General features: G+C 43.5%; 1 protein-coding gene across 1 annotated transcript in view; it reads left to right on the forward strand.

Annotated features, from left to right (window-relative positions):
• LOC106603292 (RNA-binding protein Musashi homolog 2) overlaps positions 1-22715 on the forward strand; it is a 179809-nt gene that overhangs the window by 150493 nt on the left and 6601 nt on the right. The window contains exons 7-8 of the mRNA XM_082974557.1: positions 12227-12406; positions 18693-18847. Of these exons, the coding sequence (XP_082830683.1) occupies positions 12227-12406; positions 18693-18847 (335 nt within the window). The remainder of the gene's footprint in view (positions 1-12226; positions 12407-18692; positions 18848-22715) is intronic.

A 22715-nucleotide genomic window follows, 5' to 3' on the forward strand; every position in this document is an offset into this window, starting at 1 on the left:
AATAATCTGAAGCACCAGACTTGCAAGTTTCTCCCTGTTTCTCACTCGTCATTGATTCGCCAGTCAGCTTCATTAGCATATCTGGCTCTGTCCTCCTCAATAACACTAAAGCAATCAATAGCAGTGAATAACAACCTAGGTGTCGGAAATTGACAAGCAGCATCCAAGCTCTAGGGAAGACTGGCTTTCTTAATCAGACTCAGGTCGTCTCTCTCCAAGTGCTACTGTACCTACCATAGTACTATACTATGTCAAGTGCCTTCAGAATGTATTCATACCCCTTGACTTATTCCACATTCCATACTTTCTGAACGCACTGTATATATATATATATGCTCCTGCGGTATGATCATGTGAATGTAAGCTTCAATGTCCTGATGGAAACTGTTTGGAAATATGACCCATCAATACACTCAAGCACGCACACGCACACACACACCCTGCCCGTCTTCCTCTCTTCATTTGAGCTGCATTCACTTCAGTTCAGGCAACACAGGAAGCCAATCAGATGTTCTTTCTCTCCAATCAGGCCTCTTGATCTTGCGTTTTCAAAACAAACAATCTGCCAGACAATGGAGCTCAACGCCATTCACTGAGAGTTAAACAGGGATGTGATTTGCTGATGATTCCTTGGAGAGGATGAGACAGGGGCACATCTTGTACTGTTGTCAGAGCCTGACAACTCTGTGTTGCCTGATAGTGCTGGTAGATGATGTATGGGGGTATAGTGAGGTAAATGGTGACCTCACAGGTCTCCTGTAGTCTAGGTAATGAGGAACCATATGGGGCTCTCTCAGCTCTGATGTTTGAGCCGCCATAGTTTACTACACACACACACACACACACACACACACACAAACACACACACACACACACACACACACACACACACAGGGTAGATAAACAGGGTCGAGCGCTGAGGAAGACAAGCGTGTTTAAATGTGACCTTCCTCTCAGCTAATCTCCCGCTCGTCTCCTCTCCGTTGTGTGGCGCCGTGCCGGGGTGAACGGGTGCATCTCGTTACCGCCCCGCCGCGCTCATATTTACCCACACGCTTATCATCCCACAGAGCGAGCAAGCCTTAAACCCTCGTCTCTGTCTGCCCCTCGCCACGTGGCTGGCTGCTCACCGGTGTGCCTGCCTGCTCCGCAGAGAGCCAAGGGTAAATGAAAGACAGTCCCCAGTCACCCTCCTCTCTGGCTCTGACAGCCCACGGCTTAATGTCACCGGTCAGATCGACACCAAGCTCACATGGCCTCCCTCTCCATGACAGAGCAGTGCTGCTGCTGCTGCTGCTGATGGAGGGTACTCTCTGGGTAAAGCAGTCCCTAGGACTGGCCTTGCCATCACGCCATAACAACTTAGCCCTGAATGACAAGAATGGAATCTGAATGTTGTTCCATGTGTCCCTTCCCGATGTTTGTCCTTCTGTGGATGTATGATAGATGATGAGCCTGTATTACTGAGGTCGTATGAGAAAATGGATGTATTGAATAGGTATAGCTGTTTGACAGACACTGATGGATGACATGTCATTGATGAGTTATTGCTATGTCAGTTTGTTTTCTGGGATATAATCAGCATAGTTGATCAGTGAGTATGTTATCACGCACTCTAATAATTTGATAGGAAACGGATTAGGCCAGTAGGCTGAGTATGGCAATAGTCATATAAACATCTTACTCTGCTTATCTTGAACGGCGATCATAATCGAAGTAAGCATATGGCAATTAAAACACCCGGTTTCCTGAGCAAATCTTTCAAATGATTAGGACGTGTAAACACGTTAATCGGAGTTCCAGCGGTGTGTTTGATCTGCGCGTGTGCCAGCACCAGCCTATGAAAGTATGCATCTTAGAAATAGTTTTCACACACAAACTTTATATGTCCCAACTCAGAATCAAATAGTCTTCGCCATAAATAACATGGTCGCTGTGGTAGAACGTTTATTTTGATTTTCTGCATTCCTCAGAGTCCCATCAGGTAGCCTGATTTCAGATGTGTCCATGGAAACAGGATTATTTGAGAAATCGTTCTTCTTGCAAAGCTTGTCAAAAAAAATCAAACTATTATATTAATCTGACTATGCAATCTGACTATCTGACTATGCAATCATACTCACTTAATCTGACTATGTAATCATACTCACTTAATCTGACTATGTAATCATACTCACTGAAAAGACAAGAGGAGTTGTTATTGATGGACTCTGTGGCCCTGTCATTCCTATGGACAAAGTTGATTGATCAGTAAGTCACAGTAAAGTCTGGTGCGCTCTGACCTGACCTTTTTGGGCTCTAACAATGGGATCACCCATTACATTGAGATCCTAGATCACTGGATCTAGGGGCGGCAGGTAGCCTAGTAGTTAGAGCTTTGGGCCAGTAACCGAAAGGTTGCTGGATCGAATCCCCGAGCTGACAAAGTAAAAAAATATGGCATTTTGCCCCTGAGCAAGGCAGTTAACCCACTGTTCCCTGGTAGGCTGTCATTTTAAATAAGAATTTGTTCTTAACTGACTTGCCTAGTTAAATAAAGGTTAGACATCTCCTCTCTGATCCTCCAACAGAGGGAGATCACCCATCAAAGGGCTGTCTTTTAGATTGCCTCATCATCACTTTGGACCTTATACTGTAGGTGCATGTGTGCGTTCAACCTTGGAGTTTTGCTAACAGTATTCAAAGCCAGATTTCCACAGCCCCATAACTCTGCCTTACAGAGAGGGCATACTAAGAACAAACTCTGTAGCATGCTATAGATGCCTTTGAATGGGGAGTGGCAGCATAGCTACATGCGGCAAAGAAATAAATGGAATTTGACCAAAACAACAGAAACGCCATGCATATCCATGGCGAGAGTCAGAATCTCTTCATTGCCACCCATCAAAATGTGCCTGTTTATATGTGTATTTCCCACTATGTTGAGGTAAAAATCTGAGTATAATACTTGTATAGATATCAACCTCAATATATGTTCATGTCATCTTCACCAATCAACTGCATTACACTTATAAATGGCTTCAACTACCACCACCGATTTCTATATGACTAGTTACACTGTAAAGGGCTTGCCATGAATTTGACAGTAACTTACAGGGAGCAAAGTGGCAAGTAAGTTACTGTATTTCATATTGCAGTACACCTATTGTAATCTAAATACAGTAAAGCAAGTACTGTGTAATGACACACAATACTGAAGAATTGAATCTCACACTAACGGTTGGAACAAATATAGCCTCTTACAAGGCACGCCTCAAAATATGTTAATGAGAAGAATAAAATACGGTACAGTACTGTATTCTGTAATGTGGAATTACAGTACCATTTGAAATACACCAATTCCTTCCCTGCCCACAACAGTTTCCCACAATGCACCATCAATTACAGTATGCTGCAGTATAATGCTTTCACAGTATTTTACTGTTGATAATAGCCAAAATCGCAGTAGAAATTAGTTTTCCTTGACAGTATATGCTACCAGCTTATAAGAACGGGAGTTAGCACTTAGCAGACATTCATGCAGCGAAAACAGCCAAATACAGTTGAAGTCGGAAGTTTACATACACCTTAGCCAAATATATTTAAACTCAGTTTTTCACAATTCCTGACATTTAATCCTTGTAAAAATTCCCGGTCTTATGTCAGTTAGGATAACCACTTTATTTTAAGAATGTGAAATGTCAGAATAATAGTAGAGAGAATGATTTATTTCAGCTTTATTTTTTCATCACATTCCCAGTGGGTCAGAAGTTTACATACACTCAATTAGTATTTGGTAGCATTGCCTTTAAATTGTTTAACTTGGGTCAAACGTTTCGGCTAGCCTTCCACAAGCTTCCCACAATAAGTTGGGTGAATTTTGGCTCATTCCTCCTGACAGAGCTGGTGTAACTGAGTCAGGTCTCTAGGTTTTCTATGGGATTGAGGTCAGGACTTTGTGATGGCCATTTTGCCACAATTTTGGAAGTAAGCTTCCATTTGGAAGACCCATTTGTGACCAAGCTTTAACTTCTTGACTGATGTCTTGAGATGTTGCTTCAATATATCCACATCATTTTCCTGCCTCATGATGTTATCTATTTTGTGAAGTGCACCAGTCCCTCCAGCAAAGCACCCCCACAACATGATGCTGCCACCCCCGTGCTTCACGGTTGGGATGGTGTTCTTCCTCCAAACATAACGATTGTCATTATGGCCAAACCGTTCTACTTTTGTTTCATCAGACCAGAGGACATTTCTCCAAAAAGTACGATCTTTGTCCCCATGTGCAGTTGCAAACCGTAGTCTGGCTTTTTTATGGCGGTTTTGGAGCAGTGGCTTCTTCCTTGCTGAGCGGCCTTTCAGGTTATGTCGATATAGGACTCGTTTTACTGTGGATATAGATACTTTTGTATCTCTAGGAGACAGAACGCGTTTCCTTCCTGAGCAGTATGACGGCTGTGTGGTCCCATCGTGTTTATACTTGCGTACTGTTGTTTGTACAGATGAACATGGTACCTTCAGACGTTTAGAAATTGCTCCCAAGTATGAACTAGACTTGTGGAGGTCTACAATTGTTTTTCTGAGGTCTTGGCTGATTTCTTTTGATTTTCCCATGATGTCAAGAGAAGAGGCACTGAGTTTGAAGGTAGGCCTTGAAATACATCCTCAGGTACGCCTTCAATTGACAAAAATTATGTCAATTAGCCTATCAGAAGCTTCTAAAGCCAAGACCTCATTTTCTGGAATTTTCCAAGCTGTTTAAAGGCAGTCAACTTAGTGAATGTAAACTTCTGACCCACTGGAATTGTGATACAGTGAATTATAAGTGAAATAATCTGTCTGTAAACAATTGTTGGAGAAATGTATTGTGTCATGCACAAAGTAGATGTCTTAACCGACTTGCCAAAACTATAGTTTGTTAACAAGAAATTTGTGGAGTGGTTGAAAAACGTGTTTTAGTGACTCCAACCTAAGTGTATGTAAACTTCCAACTTCAACTGTATGTCCAAATCAGATTTTAGTAACCACATTGTGGGCCTGTTACAACATCACATAAATGATGACGGATTTCATGAATATCCACTTTGTTAGATCAGTTTTTTTTGAATGGCCACCATTGACAGCGTTTCTGCTCTTTCCCCCACGGTCTGCGTTCCATTGCCACCTCACCCAGGGCCCTTCTCCACTGGAGGACAGTCTGTCCTCTCCCTCTTGGACTGGTCAACGTGCCTGCCTCACTCAGTCTGACTCCACGTCTGTCTGTCTACCTGAGGAGCTGCTTGATTGACATGTCAGCCTGGGGTTTAGACCATTTGTTACCCGCCACCTCCTTCCCCTCTGATCTCCCCTCCTCCGTTCCCTCCATCCCACTCAGAGATATTTCTGCCGCTCTCAGTCTCTCATTCAGGCCCTTTCAGCTCCTTCCAGAGGAATGAGCTCTTATTATGTGAAGCGGAAATGAGTGGGATGTTTCAGAGTCTTGGAGATGAGATGGCCTATTCTCTTCTCAAGGAGAAGCCGCCTGTAAACCTGCATCGAGATGGCCTATTCTCTTCTCAAGGAGAAGCCGCCTGTAAACCTGCATCGATCGCCAAAGGAATTTCTGCTGCCGAGCTCATGAGGGCCGAGGATGTTCTTTTGATCTTTTCTCTACTTTCTTCTTTCTTCTTAATGTTTTGCTTACTCTACCTCTTTGCCTTTAATTCTCTCTCTATGCCTTGCTCTCTCTCTCATTTTCTTCACCGCCCTCTGCACCCCTTCCCTCTTTCTCATCCTCTATTTTTCCCTCTCCCTCTCCCTGTCCCATCCTCGTTCCCCTATGAGTTAGTGGATGTCAGTAAGATGCTAACTCAGTGGGAGCGGATCAGTCTCGTCAGCTAAAGAGGCTCCGAACCGTTGTCCAGTTCTCCTGGCCAACGGTCTCTTGATACACAATAAGTGCATTGTGCTGAAGGTTGACGTGGCTTCAGTTCCGTCCATTATTATTTCTGTAATAAGCACATCTCTCAGGGCCTTTTCTATGGCTAATCAATTCTGTCTTTATCATCAGTGCCCCAGTGACCTCAGAGACCTGGGGAACACTGAGGCCATGCGTTAATGTGACCTTTCCCACTACACAGAGTACAGTATAATGCTTTGGTAGTAATATTTCTATGCCGAATAATTGTGCTATTAAAACAGCACTTGGCAGTGCAACATGTTGTCCCCTCAGAGGGATATAAACAGTGAAATAGTATTTTAAATGTCCCTGCTTTTGGAACAAGGGATGTGTTGTTTTCAACATACAACTTGTACATTCTGCAACATGTTGACATAAATTTGTAATGACATCATTGACATAAATTTAATAAATGATATGTTATCTATCTATGTTTGGTTTGATCATTTATACCATGTGATTGATATCCCCTAGGAAACAGTTATCCTATGGTTCTATTCTGCCTTAGAGAGGTTCTCATGTAGATGTAGATTTCAGTATTTTCCTCCACTGAACCCTGGCTGTTTTTGTTTTCTACTGAGGAACCCACAGCTTGCTTGGAGAGGGAAATCATTTGGCACATTTTGCAACATTATCTGAGATCATTATCCATTTCCTCTCAACAAGCTCTGTGATCCTGGGAAGTGCCCCAGAGGAGTCTGGGATTGGCTGTGTTCATCGGGCTAAATTAATCTGGATCCCCAGGCCCCATGGGTGCTCAGGTCCGTCCGTTTGTCCCAGATGCTGCTCCGCTTAGCTCAGCAACGAGCCCAGAAGAGCATCACATGTCCTGGGTATGAGCATGCCAAACCAATCCATGTGACAGTGGTATACTCCGGGTTTGACTGGGGCCTAGAGAGAAGATGTGACATGTGGGGAGGGTGAGGAGTTCCTGTCCCTCTCTCCCTAGCTCCTGTCCTACAGTGCAGTGGCTCACACAGCTGTGGCTGGCAGATGTTCAGGGGTCACAGAAGAGAATGCCCTGGGGTTTGGTCCATGCTGTGCCTCTCCAATCGGCTTCAGGCTGGAGTCATGGTCTCACTCACTTTGGTTTCTAGTGGAAGTTAGAAAACCTTTTGCATGAACTCATTTAAAGAATACCTTATAAACCATTAGTCACTCATAAACACGAATCAAAACTCTTGTCAAATGGTTGTAGGTTGTGTTATTACAAGGACAGCACAGGAACTGAATTGTCCTAGTGTTCCATAGTGTTCTGTTGTTGTGCTCCGTAGCCCTCCTGACACACCTGCAGGAGGGGAAATAGCCTACGTCACGCATCACATTGTCACACGGCTGGTTAGACACCTGTGATTTACTGTCAGAAAACATTCTCTTTTATGTTCTTTTAAAACTGTTATTTTCCTGTGATGAAGCACTTCTGGTGGCTATCAGTGTTTCAAAAAGGGTTGAGAGAGGAAGAAAGAGAGAAAGAATGAAAGTCTAAAAGAAGAATAAAGGCCTGGTTATGGGGTAGTAAATGCAGAAATAAATCATCTGTTAAACTTCATTAGCCAAGCCTTTCTGAGCACAAAATGACAAGACATTAAATATGTATTATTTATGAAATGTCGGTGCTTTTTGATAAGGGGGTCTAGTGCTGTTAATTAGTCACTCATTCAGTCAGAAAATGCTATTTCAAATGGAAAGTGAAAGCTACTCTCGGCAGCCCAGAGAAATGGCATAGGTGGAAATGGAGTAGCTAATTACAGTCGCTGTGAAATTCATAGCTAATTTGGGAAGCCGTATGACAGGTTTATTGACATCCTCCGCAGAGTGACGTGTGCGGATGGCCACCAGGGAATTGAGAGGGGGCATGGGAGAGAGGGATGATTGGGAGCAAATGTTGCTCTAGGTGTTTGTGTGTGCCTGTGAGTGTGTGTGTGTGTGCGCGTGTGCCTGTGACGGTCTGTGCGTGCGTGGGTGTTTGTGTATTAATATTTGTATGAGTATGTCTGTGTGTATTTTGGGGAATTGAAGCTTCAGTGTCAGGATAATCACAGACTTTTGTTAGAAAACACTGGTGCACTCTTAAACACCTTGTCCTCTCTCTAAAGTGGTAAAGTGGAGGGGAATATGCCCTGTATTTTAGCACGAACATGATAGGGTTCTTTGTCTGTTTTTTCATAGAGAGGAGCAGAGTAGCAATACTTTCAAGGCAGTGGTTTGCAATCCTCCCTTAGAGGCAGTCATCTGGCAAAGTGGAAATGAGAGAGGAGCATTTATCCACTTGAAGAAAGCCATCTTCGTGATGGCAGTATGCTATGAGACATGCAGCCTCTCCAGCATTGAACTGTGGAGCTCTTAGCTGGCCGATGAGAGCTGACCACCCCATCCCCAGCAGCCTCTGGCCAGTGGGCAAAGGGAGAGAGAGAGAAAATTAGAGGGGGGGATAATTATCAGTATAAATGGAGCTCGGCGAATGATTCACACTGCTGGGCCTCCTGATCTGGTCTCCAAGGCAACCTCAACCTGCTCATTTGTTTTGTAGATGAGTAATTACATCCAATTAGACCAGAAGGGGGAAAAAAATAAAGTCCAAAGAAGGGGCCATTGTTCCGGTTAGATGGTGTGAATATTAATAATAAGATTGTCTCAGGCTCATAACAGATCAGTGATGCAGCTGTGGGGACCTACAACAGCCTACTGCCCCATCACACTACAGAGATGAAGATGTGTGTGTGTGTGTGTGTGTGTGTGTGTGTGTGTGTGTGTGTGTGTGTGTGTGTGTGTGTGTGTGTGTGTGTGTGTGTGTGTGTGTGTGTGTGTGTGTGTGTGTGTGTGTGTGCGCGTGCGCACATGCCCGCGCGTGTGTGTGTGCGTGCGTGTGTGTGTGTCCCTTCCACAGACTACATGCCTAGTTAAACCTCCTCAGTATAGTGTGCTAGTGCACGTCTCTGAGTCAGTCTGGGCATCCACCTAAACTTCACCATGAAAGAGCAAAGGAAGACATCTTACACTGCACAAAGTGTCCTGCTCAGTTGAATAGTCACGGACTGTTATTGTAGAAGGACTTTCCGTGCTGCGGCTGTCTGCAAAGCATTGTTTTATGGCACCGTTTCTGTCCTCAGTCACCTCAATCAGAATGTTAGGTTTTATGTTCTGCCCTGGTGAGTACTGATAGCCACAATGCATTTATTATCTACAGACAAAAACAGAGAAAGTTTATAGGTAATCATGTGGATGCTCCTTGCATGTTAAAAAGCTCAGAGAGTATTGTGTTCTATTCTAAGGAAAAGTCATTGTGCCATATGATATTCCATGTAGGTTTATTATTATTCATTTGTGGTAGTTCAATAGATAGGACCAGATGTTCCTGTAATGTAAAAATACAGTAGAGCAGTTTATAATGAGCTATATTCTAAAGCACCACTGGGAATCACATAAACTACACACATTGTATGCATACACACATATACAAGCCCCCTCCATCCCCCAACATCAATGTGCTAGTGTATCTCTAACAGCTTGATAAAGAACATATGTCTGTTTAGGTGGATCTCAGGAAACCCATTATTTCTTTGGTGCTCAGAGACTTTTCTTCACTCTCGTTCTGTTCCTCACCTTCGCCCAAGTGAAAGTTGCTTAAAACATTTGTATGCTCTGAAAATCAAATTAGTTGGGGAAGATAATCAAGCTATTCGGCCTCTCCCAGATGTGTGCTTTTCAGGCTTTGCTTCCTTCTAGAAGCATTTTCAGACTCATTTTATTCATATGCTGTCCCACAGATGGCACTATCATTAGAATCAATCTACCTGAACAATAAAAGTAATTTTGCCTGGCTTTATTAGATAAGACCTTGCCGGCAGCTGAGGGCTAATTGTCCGTGTCAGCGCAAACAAAGCCGCCATGTGTATTTGTTGTGTGTGTTGATGTCGTCTTTGTGTCCTGTCGTTCCTGTTATCATAGAATTGGCGGATTTATGCAGATTGTAACAGGAAGCTGCCATTGTCGGGGGCCTGACAGCCAGTACCATGAGGATGTGGCATGGTTGGCATGGCTTCCCTCCCCCTCTCCCCTCCCTTAGCCCAGCGCCTCTCAGCCGTTTAACTAATGGGGGAGATTGTGGCAAGGCCTTTGTAAAGGTCGCTGCTTGTTTATTGTTAAAGATCTAATTAGGAAGAGGAGAGGAAGCAGTGGAAGCTTGTCTAATTAGAGGTGAGCATGGAAAAAGCACCTCGGAAACTCAAGGACGGCCACCTATTAGCGTGGATGTCACAAACAGATTAAACACAAGTGTCCCTAGTTTCTCTCTTCTTGGTCTCCTTACGATTAAAGCTGGCTGAATGCATATTTCCGTGAATGTTGCCTCAAGGCAGCTTTCCATAGCACAGGCAGAAGAAAGGAGGGATGGGGGGGTGAAGATAAGGAGGTGGAACGCTCAGGAAATTTGCTCCCTTATCCCTCTTCTCCGCTCCCGGAAGAGAGCACATTCTTTCGAGAAAAAAAAGCAGTGACCCTCTGAAATGCCCTCGTCCATAATTCAACCTGGCCCATCCTCACTGAGTCCTCATCCCCGTGCTGCAGAGGGAGTGTCACCCAGGTCATTGCTGTGTGTGAGTGACCGCCCCTGCCTGGGAGGACAGGCTCTGTGGTTAGTGGCATGGTGACGGCGTAGGGTACAGAGAAGATGCAGCTGGGTTTAATGATGGTGGTACACGTGCAGAATGCTGAACGACCATGTGTAAGATAAAGGCACAGACAGACAGACAGCAGCCTCCAGGACTGAGATACAGAGACAGACTGAGGACTGTGGGTTGAGGGCAGATCACTGGTGACTCAGCACCTGTCTCTTGGTCTCATGTCCTTTCATATCCTGTCTGTATCACACTGAGAGGAGACAGCTCTGTCAGACCACTGGAGTCAGCAGGTACTTAACATTCTCATTTCTAGACTTGTTTGGGAAGACTTGTCTCAGGCTAGAAAGATTTAGGTGAAAGTAGGTTTTTATCATTCATTCAGACATTCTTCTTGCGTTCCTGCATCGACCCATTTACACATCATTTCCTTCATTGTCCCATTAATGTCGCCCTAAATCAGAGTTTTCCTCATTGATAAAGACCGATCGATTTTCCATGGCAGTTGCTTAAGAGAGATGTAAAGGGGATTATTGTCTTATGGAGCTGTCTTCCATGTGTCACCGTTTACATGACTGGAAGTGGGAAGCAATGTGGGAAGCCTGCCATTTTAGGAGCCCATAATTTGAGGAGTGGGCATGGAGCCCACGTAGCGCTCGGTGAAACTGGGGGGCCCTAAAGCGCCGGTTGAGGAGCACGCCTGTGTTTGGATTTCATTTGGCAGCTGCTAACAAGCTCATAATGGAGGTCTAGGTGTGACATGGCTTTGATCGCCTCTTCAGCTGGAGACCCAAATAAACAAACACACAGCGGGGAGACCCGCTGGGAAAAGAGCCGCTGACGCCAATCTCAGTTTTTCCTTGAGTGGATTAACTCCCCATATTGAAGAGGTGCACGATGCAACATGTGCATTTAATGGCTCTCTTTATATGAGCAGTTTGTCTCAGATTAAGAGGACAAGCAATAAATTGTCAGCATGTCTTATTGCTGAATGACGATTTCTGAAGCGTTGATAATCCTCCATCGGTGTTGAAAGAAGGGTATGTTGGAATAGCCCAAGCCTAATTGTGGAGTGTTTTGGAGTCTTTCCTTCTATTTATGGTCAATACACATGAACGTGTCTCTTTGTTATCAAACCAGGAGAAAATGTCTCATGCACAGACCTCAGTCTGCAGTTGTAGTGGTTCAAAACCAGAGGCTTGAAATTAATTATTGATTTGTGAGCATTCTACATTTTCCTCCCGTTGAATGATGAGAGTTTCCTTCAGGTATGTCCAGTAAGCATTGTAGTCATCACGATGAGAGTTTCCTTCAGGTATGTCCAGTAAGCACAGCCAGTCCTGCTACTTCACTGTCGTATGATTGTTGATAGCCAGTCAAGCATCCTATTATCTTAGACAGCCAACCATTGAAATGTGTTGGGTTCCCTAGAGGGATGATGCACTACGCTGGTGCCGACAGACTCCTACACCTCAGACACAGACTGGCAGCAGGTTCTGCTGGGGAGAGAGAGCAGGGAGAGGACGCCATGTATCTCAGCTAAATGAACCTGTCATAATGTCACACACCAACCATGCCATGCTAAAGAGTCTGGACAACATTGACTACTGTGAAACAATGAAACCAAACGTTTTCCACAATGATGGAGTCCCTTCCCCTCCCCTTCCCCACCCTATACTGTACCTCTCAGGCTTTCCCGATTACGGGTTTTACTCTGCGCCCAGTGACCAGAGGGGGGCACCCTGCTCCTTTGCGGACTATGGCTCCCTGGGGCCCCAGGCGGCTCAGATGCTGCACAGTGAGCATGCCACCTCCGCCTGCAACTCCCCCCTCCAGCACCTGCACAGCCCGGATCAGTTTAAGAGCCCAGGTTTGTATGTGCGCATCTCTCCCATTCACCTTCTGGACTGTTCAGTTTGATTCATGATGTTTCCTCCATACAGATGATCTATGCTTTTTTTTTTGTCTACGTTTTCTTTGTCTATATGGAAAAAAAGAAACGTGAAAAGGATGAACGTTTTGCCAGCAATGCATTGCATGTTTTATCCTCCTTTTTGATTTTCAATGTACCTTTTTCTGATTATTTGTGAGGTTTATTCCATGCCCCTGCTTGCACCTAGGGGAGGACGTATGTTTTCCTCCAAATGCATGTAACAGAGCATGGGAGGCAGAGGACTGGACTACAATGTCCTCTATGAGAAAGCTCACATTTACTTGTCATGTCTCGATCCACATGGACATTTGAACCTTTTGGATTTCTACGTTTGAATGAGAGCGACTGACTGACTGGATGACTGACTGACTGACTAGATGACTGACTGACTGAAAGAGTTAGTCAGTTAGAGTATATTGTGAATGATTGAGTGAAGGAATATGAAAGGGCCTGTGGTGAAAGCATGATCACCTCCATTATCGTTCTGTGAACAACTAGGCAATCAATCAGTAGGCATGATTTGTGTATACATTATAGTAACATTACATCCTAGTACAGTCATATGCATCATTTAACCATTACACTAAAACAGTGGTATGTTTCAGTATACATTTCAGTATGATAGTGTTTGGTTTTTGGCAGAAGCGTTTATAATTTGGTTTGTCTTTCCCAAGGTTGTATTCTAAACATAGTGAAAACTGTATGTTTTGCATCTTATAACTTTCCTCTACAGATAATACGTAGCTATGACAATTTCATTTCAATTGATTACCCTCATTCTAAACTTGCAGGGTCAGCTATTTCTTTGGTCATAGGTTTGTTCCTGATAAAACTAACAAGAGATGTCATTTCAGTAAATTTCATCTCATATTTTGAGCTGTAAGTGTTGAGAAAGACAATGTTGAGAGGAAAAGGTTGTGAGGAGAGTTTGTTTCTTTTGTTGCTGACCCCAGCTCAGGGGATGTCAGGCAGAGAGCTGTAGATGTGATTTGGTGGTGTTAATCTGCTCCACGGTAGATAGTGCTGAAGCCCATCTTTGTCAGGGTTCTTGTTGTATCACTCCGTTTACCAGTCATCCTCCATATACAGTATGTGCACAGCTGAAATCCTCAAACAATGTTCTTCACAATGAAATACACAATCTTCCTGAACGTATGCTAGACTGCATAAAGTGAATTTGGTTACTGGTGTGTTGCTCTTCCTGACCAGATCCTATCCTTGTGTTCAGATGAAGTGGCCATGTAGACTAGAGACAGTAATGATGTCTGATGATGATGACTCATCCAGACAGAATGATGGTGCTGTCACTGCTCTGTAGAGTCCTACTACCATTGTACCAGTGGAGGAGTGGTGACCAGCAGGCAGCGGCAGGTGTTGAGGCCCCCTGCAGTCCGTCCCTGTACACCTCACTAGTCCTGCCTCATTGGCTTTGGCAGTGGACAGGAAAGGACATCTTTAGGCCTCATGCTTAACAGCGAAGATTACACAGATCTCCTGGTTTGGAGGCCGGCCCAGTCTGGGTGGAGATTTGCCTGCCTGACTCATTGGGATGGATGTCTGTCCTAGGGCTTCACAGGGGATGGCAGGACTGCAGCTCCGCAACCACTTCCTGCATTTATCCACAGAGTGGTGATGAGTGGGCTCAGCTGTAAAGAAGAGGGGGAGAACAAACAGCTTTGCTAAGACACCGACAGCATTGTGCATATAGGTCAACATCCAAAGCCAAAGTGCTGAAAAGCACAGCTTTTGATGTGGGGATTGTATAGTGTGTCGATAATTTTATTTTGTCTGCGCTTGGCTGAAGAGGAGGAAGTGTTTTGTGGCCCTCCTCAGGTAGTAAAGGCTCCTTCTGGTTTCTAATTATGCCCAATGGGTACAGGTGGGGAAGCTGAGCTCTGGTTCTCCACTGAGACAGACTCACAGCCATGAGGAAATTGCCACCGCCAGTTTGAATAGAAACGCTTTCATGGCAAATGTTAATTGTAAACCTCCTCCAAATGTTAATTGTAAACCTCCTCCAAATGTTAATTGTAAACCACCTAAATTGCCTCTACAGGGTGGCAGGTAGCCTAACGGTTAGAGAGGCGAGCCAGTAACTGAAGGGTTGCCAGTTCGGGTCCGACTGGAAAAATTTGTCGGGAAGTGAGCTGGCAACTGGAGGGTTGCTGGTATGAAATCGTAGATGCCGTTGCGCCCTAGGTGTTCAGTGTGGCGGCCCCCTGTACCTCTCCAAAACCTGTATGTGTATGTACAGTATGTGTGTCTTTCGGAGGGGTTGGGTTAAAAGCGGATTCAAATTTCGGTTGGACCTTGTGTGCATAAAGTGACCTTATGTGCATTAGTAAGATATGGTATACAAACGGCTTCAATTATTAAGACCTGATTAAAGCAAAACCCAGTTTTGTGTTCTCCAGGACTTAAAACAGCAATTGAAAACTACAGTGGATAAACACTGTCATATTGACCCACTGCGTTGTCGTTGCTCAGATACTTGAGCATGTTTATTCATATCTACTCACCCCAGTCTCACACAGACACAGAGGCAGATTTTCAAGGCTCACCTGGTTTGCCTTTTTGTTGAACCTTCCTTTTCAGAGTTAATGCTATTGTTGCTGAAAATAAGAAAACGGGGAAGGAACAGAACTCCATTTGCGTCAGCACCTTGCTCCCCTATCCAAACCAACATTTTGTCACAGCAGCAGCGAGGTACAAAGTGACATGAATAATAACCCAGCGAGTGGAGTTGGTGCGTGTCAGATGAGTCACCTGTGTCTTAAAAGATGCTGTGTAATCAAAGGCTGGCTCATTAAATTAGCATGGGCACCGCTAAGCCACCAGTCAGCCCCAATAAGTGTAACTCATGTTTTGCTGTTAAACTTAATGGCTGAGCCTGTGTAGCCCCAGGGTTTAAGGAAAAGCATGAATCCTGTTTCATATGAAGAGGGGATGCTGTGCGCAGTTCAATAGAATCCACCAATTATAAGAAATTAGGATTACCGTTTAAACTGAAAATAGCAGTAATTGCTTAATAAGCAAGCCTATTAGGGGCTGTTCTGTACAGATATGAGAAGTGAGGCAAGCCATGGGAAAGGGCCTGCAGTTATGCAGCAGTGTCACCCTCATTAGATCCCTATGCTCTGGGACAGGTTCTCATTTTAAATTTAGGAAGAAACCCACTGTAGGAGGGGTTTTGTGCTGCTCAGAGTTAGTATAGATGAATTAACACAACAAAGTTTGGAAAGTGATGTGTCACAACTTCTGAAGGACTATAGCATCTGATAAGGGTGTGTGTGTGTTTTGCATGTTCAATAGCATCTTAAGCTTGTTTTTGAAGTGTTATGCAAGGAATCACTGTACAGTACAGATTCCATTAGCCACGTGAGCTCAAATCTAGCGTTGTGTATATATTTATAATAGAAACTTCAAACACATAGCTACTGTAAAAGAGCAACTGTCCATTTGTATACAAGCAGCACAGCTCCTCGTGAATGGGATATGCCACAGTCCAGAGCCTCAGAGCTCTGTAGAGGTTTTCCCCTCCATTCCTAATTGAATTTGTGCATTTATTTTCATGGTTTGTTTCTCAATAGGGGTGAGATGGAGGGTTATGTGAATCTGACAGCAGAGGATATTGAAGTGGTGTAACTGTTATAGGGTTTTAAGACATCTGTGCCTTCTCTTTCTCTCCCCCTCTGGCTTAGTTTTATATCGCCAGTGTTATTGGCCATCGCTGGGTGTCTGGGTTTTCAAAAGGCCTTTTTATTAGTCTGACTACCTCCTAGCCACAGGGCATAGGTCGGAGGTCACACAGAGCGATTCTTTTACATCTCCACATTGTGTACCTGTGGATGAACTCAGGGAAAGCTTTTATGTTTTTATATTTCCCAAGGTTTATGCCTCCTCTGTCTGTAGAACACTTGTGTCCATTGCTTTCTTGCTGGAGTAGGATTTTTAGCAAACATAATCAGAACTCTTTCTGCAGTTTACTGAAATCAGAAAATGGCCAGGCCAAATGACCATGAAATAGATGTGTACTGTAGATAGTCAATATTCAATTCAATAAAAAGTGTCTATATATAAACTCAGCAAAAAAATAAACGTCCTCTCACTCTCAACTGCGTTTATTTTCAAACTTAACATGTGTAAATATTTGTATGAACATAACAAGATTCAACAACTGAGACATAAATTGAACAAGTTCCACAGACATGTGACTAACAGAAATGGAATAATGTGTCCCTGAACAAAGGGGAGGGCAATATCAAAAGTAACAGTAACAGTCAGTATCTGGTGTGGCCACCAGCTGCATTAAGTACTGCTGTGCATCCTCATTGACTGCACCAGATTTGCCAGTTCTTGCTGTGAGATGTTACCCCACTCTTCCACCAAGGCAACTTCAAGTTCCTGGACATTTCTGGGGGGAATGGCCCTAGCCCTCACCCTCCGATCCAACAGGTCCCAGACGTGCTCAATGGGATTGAGATCTGGACTCTTCGCTGGTCATGGCAGAACACTGACATTCCTGTCTTGCAGGAAATCATGCACAGAACGAGCAGTATGGCTGGTGGCATTGTCATACTGGAGGGTCATATCAGGATGAGCCTGCAGGAAGGGTACCACATAAGGGAGGAGGATGTCTTCCCTGTAACGCACAGCGTTGAGATTGCCTGCAATGACAAGCTCAGTCCGATGATGCTGTGACACACCGCCCCAGACCATGACGGACCCTCCACCTCCAAATCGATCCCGCTCCAGAGTACAGGCCTCGGTGTAACGCTCATTCCTTCAACGATAAACGCGAATCCGACCATCACCCCTGGTGAGACAAAACCACGACTCGTCAGTGAAGAGCACTTTTTGCCAGTCCTGTCTGGTCCAACGTTGGTGGGTTTGTGCCCATAGGCAACGTTGTTGCCGGTGATGTCTGGTGAGGACCTGCCTTACAACAGGCCTAAAAGCCCTCAGTCCAGCCTCTCTCAGCCTATTGCGGACAGTCTGAGCACTGATGGAGGGATTGTGCGTTCCTGGTGTAACTCGGGCAGTTGTTGTTGCCATCCTGTACCTGTCCTGCAGGTGTGATGTTCGGATGTACCGATCCTGTGCAGGTGTTGTGACACATGGTCTGCCAATGCGAGGACGATCAGCTGTCCGTCCTGTCTCCCTGTAGCGCTGTCTTAGGCGTCTCACAGTACGGACATTGCAATTTATTGCCCTGGCCACATCTGCAGTCCTCATGCCTCCTTGCAGCATGCCTAAGGCACGTTCACGCAGATGAGCAGGGACCCTGGGAATATTTATTTTGGTGTTTTTCAGAGTCAGTAGAAAGGCCTCTTTAGTGTCCTAAGTTCATAACTGTGACCTTAATTGCCTATCGTCTGTAAGCTGTTAGTGTCTTAACGACTGTTCCACAAGTGCATGTTCATTAATTGTTCATGGTTCATTGAACAAGCATGGGAAACAGTGTTTAAACCCTTTACAATGAAGATCTGTGAAGTTATTTGGAATTTGTACGAATTATCTTTGAAAGACAGGGTCCTGAAAAGGGGACGTTTCTTTTTTTGCTGAGTTTACGTTGGAATGTTTTGTCCAATCAGGTTAGATGTATAGGCAAATCAAAAAACATAAACTGGTTTCATATCTGCATGAGTATAGAATCCAAAGCAACTGAGCTGCCCCCTATAGGGTACCTCTTGACAAATATATTCAAAATAACTCCATTAAAATGAACACTTGTCCACAACATACATAACTTAACCTTTTAAGCTGCAACCTTACTAGCATGGTCCAAGTATCTCTGGTGGTCTGCTTATGGTTTCTATTGTGCATGGTTGAGTGTTACCACTGTATAGTATACCTAGCATGTAGAAATCTCAAGAATATCACACTGGATTCATCTATTACATTGCTCTTGCCTCTTGAAGCCTGCAACATATCTTTTGTCAATCCCCAACAAAATGTATGCGATTAACATGCAAACAGGCCTCAAATGGCATTTCCAATTACTCACTAATGTGTGTGCTCTGTTTAATTATAGTATTGATTAATATACCTCTTGCCAAACATATGAATCCAGTAATGTGTTCTTAGATTTGAATGTATATATTGTGGAAGAATGAACTAGAATGAACTAGAATGAACTAGCTGCATGTAAGTTCTCATCTGTGCTCCATGGTGCACCATGGTGTAACTGAACTGTTGCGCCCCTGCTGTGCTCTCTGTGCAGGGGGAAACCCACCTCGGCCTGGAGGTTTCCCTGGTGCCAACAGCCCTGGGCCTGTAGCCGAACTGTACGGCCCTGGAGGCCAGGACTCCAATGTGGGCAACTACATCAGTGCTGCTAGCCCCCAGCCTGGCTCCGGCTTCGGCCACAGCATGGCAGTGAGTACAGTACACCTTCTCTGTTCACTGACCGTCCTGTCTGTCTAGCTAGCCCATTAGACTGCTGTCCTTATACATAGATGTGTTAGTGTTACAAGAAAGCAGAGCAGTAGGCAATGCACACCGCCCATTATAGTTTCACTGCTCAACTCCCTCTCTACCTGTGACTGTTTGCACCACTAACTACCCTCCAGGTGAATCACTTGTGCCAAATCAAACTTTTCAAAAGATCTAATGAGATTTGACTGAACCAATCAGATGGGGAGGATCACAGGGCTGGTGTGTTATCCTGTCAACAATAGACTTGCATGTAAATTAAACAATGCATAAAACAATTGAGGAAGAGAATGTTACGAGAGGGAGTGACCAAATTGCATAAGTTTAATGTCATTTTCTCAAGCAAGTCAAACTCACATGATATCCCAACAAAAGCAACACATTGCAGAAAAAAAAAGATTTAATTGGCTTTTTGCAACTTGCCTTATTGGTTGTCAGGGGTGCCATGTCTGATTGGTTGAATATTTGTTGGTCTCAATTTAGGAAGAAAGAACATGTTTGTTATCGAATTTGCTAAAGGACTGAAGTTCACTTACACACACACGCTATCAAACCATTTAATTTGCTCAACGTTAAATCTTATTACTGACCTGTCTCTTTGCAAAGTTTCTGAATTATTTTGTGTTCATATCCCTTTCTGCCAGTCACCTGCCTCTTTAAACACTGTTAACTTGTTCAAACTCTCACCAGCTTGTTAGTGTCTCCTAGTTTACACGTCAGACAGAGAGTGGAAATGTCAGAAGTATACTGAACAAAAATATGAACGCAACATGCAACAATTTCAAAGATTTTACTGAGTTACATTTCATAGAAGGAAATCAGTCAATTTAAATTCATTAATTAGGCCCTAATTTATGGATTTCACATGACTGGGCAGGGGCACAGCGATGGGTAGGCCTGGGAGTTCATAGGCCCACCCACTGGGGAGCCAGGCCCAGCCAATCAGAATGAGGTTTTCCCCACAAAAGGGCTTTACAGACAGAAATACTCCTCAGCACCATGTGGAGGTCCTGGGCTGGCATGGTTATACGTGGTCTGCGGTTGTGAGGCTGTAGACCACGTATAACCACTGGACGTAGGTTGGACGTACTGCCAAATTCTCTAAAATGACTTTATGGTAGAGAAATGAACATTCAATTCTCTGGCAACAGCTCTGTTGTACATTCCTGCAGTCAGCATGCCAACTGCACGCTCCCTCAAAACTTGAGACATCTGTGGCATTGTGTTGTGTGACAAAACTGCACATTTTAGAGTGGCCTTTTATTGTCCCCAGCACAAGGTGCACCTGTGTAATGATCATGCTGTTTAATCAGCTTCTTGATATCCCACACCTGTCAGGTGGATGGATTATCTTGGCAAAGGAGAAACGCTCACTAACAGGAATGTAAACATTCGTGGATTTATTTTAGCTAAATAAACTTTTTGTGCATATGGAACATTTCTGGGATCTTTTATTTCAGCTCATGAAACATGAGACCAATACTTGACATGATGCATTTATATTTTTGTTCAGTGTAGTTTTGGGGGTTTTAGAATCAGATGGATTCTCTGGAAATGAGCTGCCTCTCAGAAAACGTCAGGACTCTGAGGACAGAGGAAACCAGTAATCATGAAAGCATACAGTAAGGAGCATAGGCCCATTGAACAAGATTAATTGCAGAAAATTCTATAAAAACACTTAGATTGGATTACAGCGGTAGAAATGGGCAGGAGACCATGTTATCTCCTTGTCTTTTAAAATAGCATGCTTGCGCCCGTTGTTTTCTGTTCTTTTGTTGTAACCTTTGCAGTTTGCATCCATAGTCTAGCTGACCCAGATACAGATGGACAGGCTTCTGAATTCATTTGGATCCCTATTTCACATGGGATCAAGCTGTTGTTGGGGAGATTTAAATATTTTCCCTGTCTGAACGCTAGTCAGAATAAGGCCACCCATTTGTACATTTCTCAATAACAATATTATGTGAACAGAGATATGATATTTTTGATGCAGCTATACTTCTTTACAAAATAAAATCCAGGTTTGGTTGTAGGTTTCCCACAAGGGCTGTCAAAATGTGTTTTGTACTAAATTCCGTTCAAACTAATCCACTTTAAAATGGCTCAATGAATCGAACAGAGTCCAATGAACCAGTGAATCGCCATGGTAGCCTTCTCACCTCCAGTGCACATGCAGATTATGTCTCTATCCACAACATTAAGAAGGGAAATGACTCAGAACTAAAATGCACCTTTTAATTATTTTCTGTGTTACATGCAGCCAAAGTAATCACATGGTGGAACTTGACATGTTACAACCTAATGGATGACTTCAGTCACTTTGACTTGCCACAAGATCTCCCAGTTTGGTGTCATAGCACTGACTTAAGAGACGTCAGACGATGATGTCAATGCCAAAACAGTTACTGTCTTATACCATGGCATTGTCGAATACTCATTTATTATTGGCTTGAATGGCATTCTAGAGCGTGCATTATTTCCCTATAACGCACAGAATATTTGCACGGTAGAATTGAATGGCTATCGTTCATTCTTACATGTTATGTTTGAGCTGCTATTTAAAGCAAAAGTTGAATTGAAAACATTATTGGTATTGTTGAATTCGACATTCATAATAGCAAGCTAGGACTGATGGTTTGGTTAGCAAGTCTGTTTGGTTACCGCAGCAACTACTTTAAAATTGCTAGCTACTTCAGTGGATGTTGAACACATTTCTATCGACAAATGTGTTAAATTATAGCCATGGTGTAAAATGGATAATCAACTCGGGGCTGTATGCGTAGGTCAGTTCCACGTTTGTTCATTATTTTCGATAGATTTGATTATCCCTTACATAAACAATAATGGACTGGGCTCAAGCACCCTTTGTCCCTTGGATTTGAATTGAACAAGATGACAAAGAAGACTAATGGCTGTTAAACATTTTAGATCTTTTTAGCATGTTTCATTGAAGCGTTTCTATAAATCGATGCGTCCTGAGTTTGTTAGACACAATAGACAGATGAGAAGCTAGATAACCGTCTCAGTTTAAAATAAAATACAAATTGGCGTTTTGTTCTTTCTGCCCTCTAAGAATGCTGTGTCAGTGTCCCAGTTCACTTATAGGTTACACACAATGTGGGTGATTGGCATTATGCACAATAACATACAGTAGATCATGATGGGGAGAGCGTGCAGAACAGGCTGATCATCATAAGAGATTTTGTGTGACAATGCTAAGTAGCTTTTGCATGAATTAATGAATATTGTTCATGTTGGCATGAATGAGTATATGTATGTAAAAAGTTAAATCTTATGTCCCTCACAGGTCCTTAGGCCCTTGTGCAGTAGTTGGCTAGGCTGGCAACTATGTGTTGAGGCATTGTTGTTTAAATCTTCTCTTCAAAACACATTGTGCTTCAATTTGCCTCTATTCGCACTCTTCTCAAACTTTCCTTCTGTTTTGTCTCTATTGTGCTAATGATTAATTCAATATGTTATCATTCAATCATCCCTGTAGCTTTTTACTCAATTCTAGCTCTCCTATCTGCTCATTAGAATGAACTGAATCATTTAGAAGATGTGAACATTTCGTCACCCTGTGGAATTGACCACCAGTAGCTGTGGGGTTTTGAAGATCAATGAATAACAGTATAAACACTCTCACTGAGTAAGACAGAGCCCACTGGAATCTGTAAAATGCTACAAGGGACAGGTTCTTCCCCCTAAGAGAATTAAAAACCGATGAGATTTATGATGATTATCTATTGCTCTAGTGATCAAAATGATGAACAGGAACAGAGAATACCCATTCATGCTAGCAGAACAAAAT

Source organism: Salmo salar, chromosome 04 (assembly GCF_965601325.2).
Source record: "Salmo salar chromosome 04, fSalSal1, whole genome shotgun sequence".
In the NCBI taxonomy this organism is placed as follows: Eukaryota; Metazoa; Chordata; class Actinopteri; order Salmoniformes; family Salmonidae; genus Salmo; species Salmo salar.